Raw genomic sequence first — 14,014 nt, 5'->3', positions numbered from 1 at the left:
GGGAAGGAGAAAAGAAAAAATTGATAAATAGAAGAGACAGAAAGAAATTCAGCAATAATAGATGTGAGTGATAGAATGATTTAAAAACATTTCATATTTGTTACTCAAGTAACCATGATTAGCCCAGCTGCCTTGCTGACTTCTTCACTCAGCAGCAAACCCATTAAGTGTGTCATGCTCAAAGTACAACTCCTGATAAAGGTGGTCAGCCCAGAGTAAGTGCTGCAGAAACACAGGTTTTATGTGTCCCAGGAAGTAATTTAAATGGAGACTATCCAGGAGTACGGCAGAGGAATTGTATAAATGGATGAATCTGAGAACACAGAAATTCTGAGTGAGGCATTTGGGAAACAAGAGGAAAGCCTTTTCTACATATATATATATATATATATATATATATATATATATATATATATATTTATTCAGATAGATGTATAGATATTTAAAACATATGCATATTAAGATTATTTGTAAAAAATAGATTTATAGAAATGTGTTATAGATATATGTACAGATCTTGTCTATTCTATAGGTACCTGTGTGTATGTAGAGTATGCTTTTATATTTATAACATAAACATACATAAATACATAAACATAGCTGCACACTTATAAATTGATATATGTAGAGAAATAGATATTAACTTTAATTTAAAAAAGAAATTCTAATAGGAAAGCTGCTTCTTGTTAAGATGTGTGACTTTAGCATGGTGAGTACTACACACAAACTTCCACACTCCAATTTTTAGGAGAAAAAAAAATTTCCCTAAAGTCATCTTCAGTGTACTTAAACATTGTTAACATGTGGACCTGGTGCTGGAGAGCTGAGGTGCTGCAGGTACACACTCTGAAATGTTTTGCAGTTGTTTCCTGTGTAGGAACACCAAAACACTGTCCTTCAAAATGGAGCATAGTAGCTTACAGGTAAACACAGATGGAAGAACTGGAACAGAGCTATTGAAAGAAGCTTTTTGTCTTCTGCTCTGATTTTGGAAGCCTATTTGGAAGGGTACTTTTGTAGAAATCTTTCTCCTTCTTCCTGATTACCTGACTCAATGATTAAAAATATGACAGGGGTAACTTTTTGGATGTGGCTGTCACTAGGACATGCCATTTCAGCTCACAATTTCACAAGATTTTATTAAGTTAAACTGATCTGTTGGAGTCTCTACCACCAAGTTAGCCCTCAACCTTACTCTTAATTTTTTTTCTTTCTCTCTTTCATTCATCTTTCAATGAATAAAAAGCGTCAGCACTAACTAGTTCCTACTTTGTGAAAAAAGTAGCACTTCAGCTGCTCCTGCAAATTCTTTCACCCTCTGAGCAGTGATTAATATACAGGTTTAAGAAGAATATTTAAACAAAACCTGGAAAAAAAGGAAAAGAGCAAATATGCAAGCTAATGGTGTACCCTGAGGTGAGCAAGATGCATTTTTTTAACAAGCCAAGCATAGCAAAAAAGCTATTCTACAGTGAAATTAATAATTACCAGAAAGATTTGCTAGCATTATTGTTGTATCCTTTATGAGAATATGAGTAACATGTTTAAAAAACATGGGAAGTGTGAATCAAAGCCCAAAGATTCAAAACGGTCTCTAATTTTTAATGTGAATTCTATTCATATGCCCCTGGTGCACAGACTGAAATACAGTCTGTGGATAACAACTGCCTTAGAGTGGTGCCACTTAACCTGAAAATTATATCTGCTCCTCTGGTAGTATGGATTTCTAATTTCCTTTACCATCCTGTTTTAACAAAGCTTTAAGGTAGGAGGGCATCTTAGTGCCACATGTAGTAGGTGCCTGGCTATAATACATGATTTCAGCTCCAAATATTTTCTGAAGGCAAGGTTTGTTTATTAACTGAACCCCATGCTGAGATTCAATCAATCTAATACAGGCTTAGTTTGAACATTCAAACGTATGCCCATACATCTTGGGCATATATCTTACATAATGATGTTGGCCCCAGACATCTTTCTGGGTTTGTTTATGTCTGTTATGGATTCCCCTCATTATCCATGCTGTTTGAGGGATTCCCTATGGATTCAGCCAGTTTATTGCATACTTTTTTAATTTTATGCCAAACTGAATGCTCTGAGTGGCAGCTCGTAGGGTAGCTCCCTTACAGCTTCCTCTCAAACCCAGAGATGAATGCTGTGATTAAGGTTAAATAAAATAATATGGAAACCAACATGCTGCAAAAGGCTGTGGAAGGGAATGCCCCAGGAGAGGCAGGAGGGTTATAGAAGTAATGTGAACGATCAAACACTAAGAAGTTGACTACTCTTCCTATTTCTTTTCCTTTTAATTATGATTAACCATTAGAGCAACAATTTGCTGGTTTACAAGATCTTCCTTACTGAGCATCTGTATTAATAATGCTGGGAAAACTCATTTATGAAATTTCACTAGAGTGAAGGGATATTTGAACATGCCAGTGCTGAGCACATCTGTGTGTGCACACAACTCCCAGTAACATTAACTGGAGGTGCATATGCAGATCAGCAGAGAATGGAGTCTTAAATACAGAAAGACAAGAATGCTGTGGGCCACAGTGTTCTTGGGAGTCCTGCTCCACTGGAGTAAATTTCTGAGGCTCTCCTCCTCAAACATTGCCCTTCTCATATTCAGTATATAGTACTCATTTAGTTCTTGTAGCAGAGTTTACTGGGAGTAATATATGGCCAGAAGAAACTCAGGCTAAAGGACAGGTTTTACTTATAAAGCCTTTGCATTATGGAAAAGGTTGTTTTCAATCTGAAAACTCAGATTTATAAACACTTAATTCATCAGTTCCCCGTGCCTTTCATTTGAAATAAACAGCCAGCAATATTATTTTAAAATAAGGCAGAAGGTGTAACAAAAATGAAGTAATGTTTTGAGAAATAGGTGATTGATGATTAAAAAACAGAGAGAGAAGGGGTGGGGGGTGTCAGTCCGGCATTCATTAGTCAGGCAAAACTTCGGTTTGAGCATGCATTAAGTCAGGAAGACCAGACAGTGTGTCTGGAAAATGATTCTTTCTTTGAGAAATACTCTCTCAAAAATATCCCCTTGTTTCTTAAAACTAAAGGCATCCTTTGACCGACTTAGTTGTTTTATAGCTATTGATGCTAGAAAAAACAAAAGAAACTTTAAAACCTGGAAACATAAACATCATTGAACCATTCCCTTTAAAAGAAAGAAAAAAAAAAAAAAAAAAAAGAAGAAGGGGGGGAGGGGGCTGGTGTGGAGGGGAGAGTGAAAAAAAAAAAAAGAAAGAAATCACAGTGGATGTTTTCCAGGAGGGCACATGCTATGCTGTGTAAAGGGGGCTAGTGTAACAAGAAGTCATCTATTCTTGATTTCTTGAGACAGCTAGAGCTTTGTGCCTTGTGTAGTTTCTACGTTTTAAGAGCTTGTTCTGTGTAGCAGAAATAATACAATAAATGGGTTTAACCACATTTGTCTCAGCTAGACAGTCCGCTTTGTCAAAGATTGCTGGTACAACATAAACAAATTATGTGTTTGTAGCGCGTTTCAATGAAAGCCTATCTAACAGAGCGGAGATTGTGTTTCGGCAGCTGTAGATTTAATCTCCTACCTGTCAGTTAAAGCAGGCATTTCCTGAGCAGATAAGGCCTGGCTGCAGAGGGGGAAGCGGCCACAGCTGGACAAAGGGCCATTGTTACGGGCTCGCAGCCCGCGCTGCCGGCCCCATCCAGGCGGGCGGAGGAGCCGCTCCGGGCGGGAGCCGCGGCTCCGCCGAGCGCTGCGGGCTGCGCCGCCCGCCGGGGACCGGCCCGGCCGGAGCGGCTCTGACCTGGCTCAGGGCTCCGTCCTAGTGCCACCAGAGCTTTGCAGTGACCGCCAGCCCACAGCGCGCCTTAAGTGCTGCTGGAGTTTGACAAACTGGGGAAAAGCAGAAAATGGCAAGATTGGCGTTCCTGCTGGAGCGTCGGGATCCTCTGCAGGGAAGGCAGCGCGGCAGTGTGGTTTTATATCTGAGCCATGGATGTTGCTGGAATTTTAATACCTAAAGTTGGATAAGAAATACCCAGTGCTCGTTTAAAAGATTTCCTGATTTCCTGCCTTGTTTTACCTTTCTAATGATTCTGTTCTTTCACAATGTTTTTGTAGATTAATCATGAATGCTGTAGAAGGTTGAGAAGCCCATAAAATCCACTGGAGCTAGACACTTGGTATAGGAAGCATGCAGGCTGGATGGATGTCACTGGAAGTTTACAAACTCCAGTGCTTGCTCCCAAATTTGCAATAATTACCGTGTACCAGCGGTGGCAATCACCTCAGTCATACTGTGTAAACACACCAGTTCCTTGGATCCTTTTCTGTGTAAAGACGGTCAGATCATGCCAAAATCGGAAGAATCCTAGGAAGAGATGGAACAAATTAATTTTTGCATGCAATCAGTATTCTGATTTGGCTTTGATCTCTAGACACAGAAGTTTTCTGCATTAAGCTAGTTCTCCACATAATTGCCTTTGATAACCCTTTGTGTTTCGATCTAAACACTCCATAAACATCATATAATTTCTGGAAGTTATCTAGGTTACTATTCTGCATTAAATAGCTTTCAAAAGTATACAGGAGCTGGAATATTCTCACTGGATGTAAGTAACTCCTTTGACCTAGTCTCTTGAATATTATGCATTTAGGCTTGAGGAAAAATAGCAACACTTGCCTCTCCTTCTCTTTGAATTTATTCTTCTTTATTATAAATACCAGTAGAAATTTACCAGAGGACTGGGTGGAATGGGAAAAGTGTCTCCTTTTTGCACCTGTGCCTCACCTCCACCCTTGCATCCTGCCATTATGGAAGTGTTGGAGGGTTAAACTGTGCAGGGCTGGCATGGACCAGCTCAAAACTGTCTCCTGCTTTTCCAGCAGAGCAGGTCCCTCCTCAGCCCTATCTCTGCACCTCGGGTGGCTCTTGGTACAGCTACAGCTGTGTGGTGAGATGTAAGGGTTTGCAAGCAGCAGATTACATGGAATTGGTTCCTGTCCACCATGCATCACCACTTCTGCCCCTGGAAAAGAAACCCAGGCCTCTTTGAGGGTCCTCCTGTGTAGACTGTAGCTGTAACGCTCTCTACTGAATGAGTCTTTGAGCTTGAATTAATTATTACTTGTAAAGTAAGTAGTAGTTCTTCTGTAGGGGCATTATAATATGGAATATCTGTGAAAACATAGAGAGCTTTAAAAAGAATATGCTGCTCAGGACAAAATTCTTCCAACAGTGAAGAAATTCAGAATTCCCTTTTTTATCAGTGCCCCCCCCCCCCCCGAATTTCCGATATATTCTATATTTGTTTAAATATGTTCTATTTTGTTGGACTTTTTTTTACCTCTACAGTGCAGAAGGATTTTTGATCAGAGTCATTGAAAGATTTTTTTTTTTAATTTCTATTTCTGCTGGACATTCTCTTAAAAGTGAATGACGGTAATTCCTTTAGTAACCACCAGTTTTGTGGTCTGACATGACTTTTTTATACTATACATTGAGGGAATTAGTTTCATGTTAATGACTAGTGATGGTTAGTATTCAAAAAGAATTCTGTTTTGAAAAGATGTGTGGGGAGAAGCTCTGCTTGAACGTAGCAATACCATACACAAATTTTAAAACATCTTTCACTCTAAATATTTCCACCAACAGGAAATGTCAGTGTACTCCAAAAAACTTGCACATTTTGATATCACCATTAAAACATAGCTAATAAGGGATTTCTAACATAATTTATATTTAGAGTTGAACTGAAGTAATGGAGCTTTCGTGTATAAAAAATATCAACAAGTATCATTAGGCTGCAATATTTTTCTTATTTTGGTGTGAATAAGACAAGGTGCAAATAAGAAACATACATCTTCACTAGTCTTTGGAAATATCTGAAATAATTGACTTGCTCAGTCTTCTGTGATGGCTTGGTGACCACTAACTGTGACAATTTGCATAATAGTCAACTCTTCACTTCTGTAGAGATAACTGTTTGTATCTGATTAAAATTAGGACTGTTTTAGTTCTCTTGACTTTTCCAGAAGTTGCAGTAATAGAGATTTGCTGTTATGCTTTAACCAAACAAATGCACACATGGGGATAACAATATGCTGAGTTTATGCAGATTTTACAACACAAATCTGAATAAAATACCCACTAATAGACCCTTAAGGAGTAATAAACACACATGAATTTTCCTTAGTTGCACTTTAAAGTGATTTTAACATACTACTAGACCTTAACAATAATATTTAATTGACAAGATTATGCATTTGTATGGATTGAAAAGGTGGTAGATCTCTAATTCCAAATGAACCATAAATTCACTTTTGCATAACATGTTTTATTTATTTCTCTATAGCAGAGATGTTCTCCATCCCTCCTAGTGAGAGTTTCTTAAAATACAGACAATTTAAATAGATTTAATTACCATTTATCATACTCCTAACTCCATGAGATCATCCTAAGTTGAATTCTATATTTCCAGATAGTTAAGGAGCTAGATAAAAACAGGGCAACATAACGAGAAGCTAATAGAAATGAAATGCTATCTAGTGTTTGAAACTGTTCCGTTTTCAGTGGTGTTGTCAGTATTTTTCTGTAGCTTCCTTCTTGATTTCCCAAGTAGATGGAATTTAAGTTCATTTCATTTCAAGTTTCAAAGTGGTGAGAAAAAAACATATTAAAAAAATAAGGATGCTCTGTTTTGCTGTATGATCATGGTTGCAATTTTCACATTAATGTTGGCCACTGCAGTAGACTTAAATCTCCAAATCACGCTGATGCATTGGACAAATGGAAAAAAATGATAGGGGAAAAGAAACAAAATAGCAGTTACAATCCCTTTACAAATTCAATAGTAGGCCACATATTCTTTCTGTAGTATTTCCAGTCTGAAATGTTCTCACTTTGCAAGTCTATGGTATCTTTTTTACAGTTTATTTGCCAACACTTCCCCTGGGATCCCATTGGCAGACATTTTCTTTGTGGCTCATGTACTTTCACTGAGAGGAAACATTTTTCAATTAGACTGTAGATAATTAGATGGCAGATAAATTAGAACATAATATACCTCCCTATACAGATGGATCTCCAGTGGTTCTGTATTGCTAGCAGGAGCAGAAAGAAGTCTCTGAATAAGTCTCAATGTGGGAGCTATATTGCCATGATTTTCAGTGGCCCAGCTATGACACAGTGCCTGGGGGGTCTCTTTGGGTCTTCTGGAGCTTCTTTTTCCAGTTGCCTTTCCTCCTCCTGCCGAGTCACAAGTGCTTCCCTGGGATTATTCCCTAGAGGGGATTTCTCACTTAAGTGTTTGGGTCCACCCTCACTTATTACCTTTGCATGAGGGGGTGTTGGGCATTGATGGCCATTTAGCCAAAAGAGCCTGGGGAGTTTATCAGTTACATTTCTGAGAGCAAAAGGCTCAGGCACACTTGCACACGAAGTAGCCAGGTCCTTCATAACTGAACTGGACAGCTAACCCAGCCTTGTGGTCCCTTTGCTTCACCAGAGCAGCACAAGTAAAACAGTCACACCACTCAACTGAAGCCAAAGACATTTCCACAAAATATTTTATTATTGTATTATTCCTGTGCAGTTTTTCTTAATAGATAATTTCTGGCACCATGAAAAGGGTCAGTGGTGGCAGGAGATCCTTGCGATATTGGCAGAGCTGGGGAGCAGATTTAAGTTCAAACCCACAGAAATCTTAGCATGTAGCTGCTTTTAACATTTCACAGTTCCTCTGACTTACATGTAATAAGTTTTCATGGAAGAAGTACCTACTTCTTTATGCAAAGTGTTTGTGTTCCCGCAGCATCCCCCAAAATGACTTAGTCAAAATAAAATTTAAATTACCAAAACTTCTAATATTTCTTCTCTTCCAAAAAAAACCCAAAGCTGAACACTAGTTATTGAAATAAATAAAAGTCTGACAGTAATATAAAAGTGGCAGTGTCACATATTGCATAGAGACTATTTAAGATGCAGCTGAGGTAAATACATATCATATACAGGATATTTAAAATCTTGCACTAATAGTTCTGGAAGCACAAACACTTCTTTCAATGTCATTAAGACTTATTTTGAAATGAATCAACCTAAAATATAACCTGTTGAGCTATCAGTTATGGCCACTATGTTCTATCATATAAACATTTTGAGCAGTCTGAAAATGCACATCCTTACTTGATATACTGCCATTACCTGGAAATCTATTACTCTGCAGTTTCTGAATGAGAGACTAGAAAATTTCCAATACATTTTTACTATGGAAATTCAAAGCTCAGTGAGGGCTTAGGTTAAAGTTGTACTCTGGGTGTACCAATTACTCAAGAATTTAAGAAGCTTTAGATAGAAATTAAAATTTAAACTATGAGAAGTCTAAACCTCCCTGTGAACAACTTAAGTTCTCACAGTGGCTGCAACATCACATGAACAAAAGGTTCTGTTCATCCTGTACTATAGAAAACATGTCAATTCAATGTAAATTCAAAGACTAGTTTCTCAGCTAACTTGTGTTGGAATAGTCTGTTAGATTCAAAGCAAATCTCAAGATTTTCACAGTTTGAGAACAGGGTCCAGAGATCTAATTGGTTAAAGCAGGGGGTGGCAATGATTTTAAATAGTAAGGCCGGATTATTGTAGGCAATTAGAGCATATTTAGCCATTCAAACTGCTTTATACTGGTGCTGGATGTAATAAAAAAGAAAAAAAAGCTTTAAAGAAGGGATAAAAAATTATAAAGATAGTGTTTGCTCTCTAGCAAAAAGATGGCACTTTTGCTCTTTGCTGAAGTAGGTTGTGCAGAGAGAGGCAGCTTGCAAAGTTTGATCTTCTAAAGGAAGAGGAATTCATCTGCCATTATAGGGTGGGATTACTTCTGCTCTTGAAACCTGTGATCCTCACAGCTCAGCAGAAATGTGTGAGCTGCTTCTTTGCTTGCAGTGCTGCCACCCTTTTCTCTGAATGCCTTTACTTCTCTACGTGCAATGTTAGTTGTTGTAGAGGCAGCTTCGGTTTTTAAAGATAAAACTCTTCCTCCTCTTCAATCTCACTAAGTGTGCTGTGCTCCTTATCCAAAAGAGGCAGATCATTTTAATTCAAAGCATTATTTTTGTATAACAGATCACTCTGGCTTACATTTTCCATGGAAAACACTAACCATCAATGACTTTTTAACAAGGAGGATTGTTCAGCCAACTTCTGAGATTATCTCTCACAGAACTGTGGGACAAAGCAGTGCAGATTTGCCCAGTTTATCAAACAGGCCACCAGCTTTTATTATTTCAGGGAGAATCAAATTGGAAGTTGCTTCTTGAACTAATCAGGGCTGATTTGCTCTAAAGTTGCTTCCTGACTTAGATCTCAGGCAAGGAAGTGCTGTAATCAGTTCCCAAGGGCTGTCAGGTTGTGATGGGATATTAAAGGAATGGTACACTATCTTTAAAATGCGCCCTAATCTTGGCAGATTTTTGTGTTTAACACAGTTAAATCTGAGCTTGTTGTATAGAAACAAAGATTAATTTCATGAGGTAGCTTTATGCGAGAGTCAAATGTACTTGAGGCAGCAGAACTGAATTTTGGAGAGAATATATTCCAGTCTGCTCCAGGGTTTGTACATTCAGCTAAAAATACAGACTGGCAGAATTGTTCAAAATCAAACATTTACTACCCATCAAAAAAAACCCCAAAACCCAAAAAGCAACCAAACCCAAAAAACCACCTAAAAAACACCCTCAAAAAAAAAAAAAAAAGAACTTCATGAAAGAGAAAATGAGTCCCCCTGAGTGTCTCTGTTTGCATATTAGCCCATAGCATGGGCTCTGCCAAGTTACTCTCTGACTGACTGCTGCAGATGCTCTTTCTCAAGTATTCTGAGTGAGATCTTTAGTGCAAGTCTTTGGGGACAAACAATAGCACCTGTTCCTCACAAGATAGCAGCCCAGTTAGTCCATTCATGTATCTTTAATGAAGCTCTGGGGCAGATGGCAAAAAATGGCATCATCAACGGCTGAGCACAGAGGAGACAAAAGGGGAAAGTGCCGATCCAACAATGTGCTATTTTTACGAATGGGAAGAGACAGAGTCAGAGTGTTTCTTGGGCATCTGCTCCCGTCTTGGTTTTCAGAAAGACCTGAGGAACATCTCAGCAATTAAAATTTCTGGGCATGTAGCCGATTTTATGAAGTACACCCATCAACCCCTCCTCCCAATTTCCCCCACCTCCCCCCCAGCAAAGTCAAACCCATCTTCTTCATAATAATAAAACTCTCAGGAATAGAAATTGTCAAAAATTAAGGACTTGATTGGATTTCTTTTGCATTCATTTTATGTATTTGATACCTCTATGATCAGTGATACCTTCACATTCTCTTCCTTTTCAGTGCTTATTCGTGCTTTTCAGTTGACCTGTGCTGAAAATGGACACCTATGTATATAATAATTCTGTGTGAAACCAACACTTACGTAGGAATAGTATTTCATATGTGCCAGAGGGAAGACCCATGGGAGGGAATGATGGCCTTTCAGTATGAGCTTTTTTCAGTCTGTTTAAGTCTCTTAATTTTAAATACAAACTTACAGGCTAAATGTAACCTATAGTCAAAGTTATGCTGATTTATATGGATTGAAGACCTGCTCCTGAATTCAGAGTAGGAGGAATAGCAGATAGCCAGAACTTGAAATGGTAATTCCCCATGCTTACAGTGTGCTTTTATTTGAGAGTTTAAACAAAATCTATACAGCTGAGTTGATCAAAATCTACAGGAATGCATTGTAGGATTTGGTTATGATACGTTTCAAATTATCTTTATGACACAATGGAGTGAAATATTGCCGTGGGTATGTTTGCACCCTCACTCAAACCACAGCACTCTGAACTCCTCTGTGTCTTGTGAGACTATGTTGGAGTCTTGTACCTTTGCAGCTCCATGAATGCTTTATGTGGGGAATATTTTTTATGATTTTGGCTCCATTTGATTAGATATAATTTAGGAACTACTGCAAATTTTTTGCAAGTTTTTTTGCATTGAATTTCTTCCTGTACAGTTGCTTCTATCAGACAAAACCTGTGGTTTTCCTTTGCTGTGCTCCTGTAAAGCCAATGTATAGAAACACCAGGCAGCAAAGCCAGCACCATTTTATCAGAGCTGAATGCCTGTTCTGGGCACATGGGGATCAACTCCACTCTGACCAAGTTTAATGCATAACCTAAAACACACAGCCAGGCTTACCTCAGCTAAAATGAGAGAAATAGCTGCGTAAAGCTAGTTTCTTTCACGCCCCAGTGCCATAGCAGTAATTGCACAAAGACCTTTTTATTATAAGTTGATTTTTCTGAGGAATGGATTCAAAAAATACTGTAAAGTGTTTATTTTTTGCTTGACCTTTATTAACCTCCATCTTAGGGCTTTCCCAAGAGAAGAGTTGTTGGTAAATTAACCCTCATAGAGACACACAGTAGCATTTCTGCACTGCATCAATGGTTGTGAAAGTAATGGGGATATGACAAGAAAATTTGGCACTATTTAAACAATGTCATAGGTCAACATATGGGATTTGACCAAAAAAGTTTTTTAGGAATTAAATGCAAAAAATTGCTTGAAGTGTACTTTAAGTTTTTAATAGTATTTAACTCCACCGATTTATGGTACAATGAGGGAGGGTTTTTTTCTGCCTAAACTACCATTTTTTCCAACATTTACTAGCTTTGATATATAAAGCATTATATGTTTGCTTAACTGCTAATCAGAAAATATATAGTCAAACCCTTGGGTGTGTCTGGGGTTAAGAAATGATGGATAAAAATTCTTTGAGATCCTAGCCACTGTCTCTGAAACACAGGCACTGTAAATTAAGGAACTAGGAAATTACCTTATGGATTTAACAGGCATCACCTTATCACATAATTCTCTATATGTTGAACACAAATGCTAGTATAAGGAGAAGAATTTTTTTCTTTGTGCATGTTTGTGGTTTTCCGATACATTTATTACGGTCAAATTAAATTTGATATAGTAGGTTTTGTTCTGAAATGGTCTCTGAATGCAGCTCCATAATTACCAAGCTACATGATAGCACATAAAGCTGTAAAACTGCTTAGACAGACAAGCAATTTATTTCTTATAGTGAGGTGTGTGTGGCAGAGTGTGTGAGTTCGTTTAGGAGCCAAGATGTTGGAGCCTTAAATCTTAAGAGTTGTGGTGTTGACTAGAAGACTCTTTAGTACTCTGGTGAGATTTTGAAATCACATACCTGAGCTGTTGGTATTTATGTGAACCATGTTGTAGGATCTCAGAATTAAAATTTTCCTAAGGTTACTAAAATCTGAACATCAAAGTAGATACTGCAGTGTTAGGCTGCTTCTAAATGCTCATCGCTGTGCGACCAAAGATGAGAAAAGCTGTGAAAAATTCATAGGAATACATACCACACTACTTTTAATAAAAACTTTAGTATGTTTTGTACCTTTTTACCTTGTGCCAGGACAGGGAATATTAATTAAAAGAAACTGAAACAATGTAATAGAGAACCAGGAAGAAGTAGGGAAACGTGCAGTTCACCGGGACTGTTACACCTTTGACACTGAGGGAAAACAATGTTTGTGAGGGCTTTGATGTGATAATGTGAAGTTGGCAGCGATTGCATTAAGGGGAACTTTCTGGGGGACTGTGAGAATGCAAGAACACTATCAGTGCTGGAGAAATACCTGTCAAGACAAATTTGTGCTATTTCTGATCAGAGGCTCTCTTCTGTTTAGCAGGTTCAGGGTCACATGCCTCCGCTCATGATCCCAATTTTTCCACACGACCAGCGGACACTGGCAGCGGCTGCTGCAGCCCAGCAGGGATTCCTCTTCCCCCCAGGAATAACATACAAGCCAGGTAAGCTCACGGGGATGCAAGCCTGCTGCACATTTTAAGACGTGAACGGTGGCTTCTTGTGTGATCTGTCTCATACAGATGATACACAACAGGCATAGCTGGCTGGAAATTTATTGCAAAATTGCACTTGAAAAAATTGATTGAAGGAGATGGATAGACTATTGGTTATTGAACATCATGATTTTTTTCAACTTAATTTCCACAAAGTCATTTGCTATAAATATAGTGCCCCACTTGCCTAGCAATTTCCGTCTGGTCTGCCCTATACAAAACCTACATGTCTTTAATTAATTCTGTTATCTTCAGAATATTTGTGGTTTTTCAGCAAAATCCTTGCTCTTTTGTTTGATTTCAATCCGGTTAATAAATGGTTTCAGTAGTTCAGTTCCAGTCATCATTCAGACTCCTAACAGGTCACATAACCTTGCAGTGAAATATGTTTTGAGATGATTTAGCAAATGTTATGATTTCTTTCTTTTTTTCCTCTGAGTTTACAGGACTCCTGGGGAATTCAATTAGGGATATAATGGTTTGAAGCTACTTTCAGAGCCTCCTTGTAAACAGGGCTTTAAATGTTTAAAGACACTTTGCCAAAGGAATTCAATGTAGGAAGATATTTAAGTAAATAAAAGTCAACCTTATTTTCATTTGTACATTCTTTGTAAGTGACCTCAGTCCAGAAGCAGCAACCTTATTTTGCTCATTAATAGTATTCTCTGTTAAGCTGCCTTTAGCATATTAACCTGATAACTAATAACTACAAAACATAAATAACAGAGGTTTTTTATTTATTAAATATGAAACGTACAAAGTAAAGCATTGATCCTATTCCCACTGATATTAGTGGTGCTTTTGCTGTTGACTGCGACAGAAACGGGGTCAAATCCAATGTAAAGCCTCATAATAGATGATGTAAACAGCAAGCTCATTAAAGGCCAGGTTGAACCTAGAATCTTTTCTAGCAAGTTTACTTAGTATTAGATGAAGTGGGGCCAAGCAGGATTTCAGCAAGTATTTCCGTTTGTCCTCTCTTTAGTCCATAGACGTTCCTCTTTAAACACAGAATTTTTGTCCAGCTATCTTATTTTCAGGTTTTGAAATCCCAAAGTTCTTGTCTGATTTGACAAACTGCAC

General features: G+C 38.1%; 1 protein-coding gene across 11 annotated transcripts in view; it reads left to right on the top strand.

Annotated features, from left to right (window-relative positions):
* SOX6 (SRY-box transcription factor 6) overlaps positions 1-14,014 on the top strand; it is a 371,999-nt gene that overhangs the window by 261,329 nt on the left and 96,656 nt on the right. For 9 of the 11 annotated variants that reach the window (XM_059848934.1, XM_059848935.1, XM_059848937.1 and 6 more), the window contains one exon: positions 12,757-12,880. In XM_059848934.1, the coding sequence (XP_059704917.1) occupies positions 12,757-12,880 (124 nt within the window). The remainder of the gene's footprint in view (positions 1-12,756; positions 12,881-14,014) is intronic. The other 2 variants (XM_059848933.1, XM_059848930.1) reach the window with 1 other exon arrangement.

This window comes from Haemorhous mexicanus, chromosome 6 (assembly GCF_027477595.1).
Source record: "Haemorhous mexicanus isolate bHaeMex1 chromosome 6, bHaeMex1.pri, whole genome shotgun sequence".
In the NCBI taxonomy this organism is placed as follows: Eukaryota; Metazoa; Chordata; class Aves; order Passeriformes; family Fringillidae; genus Haemorhous; species Haemorhous mexicanus.
The sequence above is the reverse complement of the archived record's forward strand: the minus strand, read 5'-3'. Positions and strand labels throughout refer to the sequence as shown.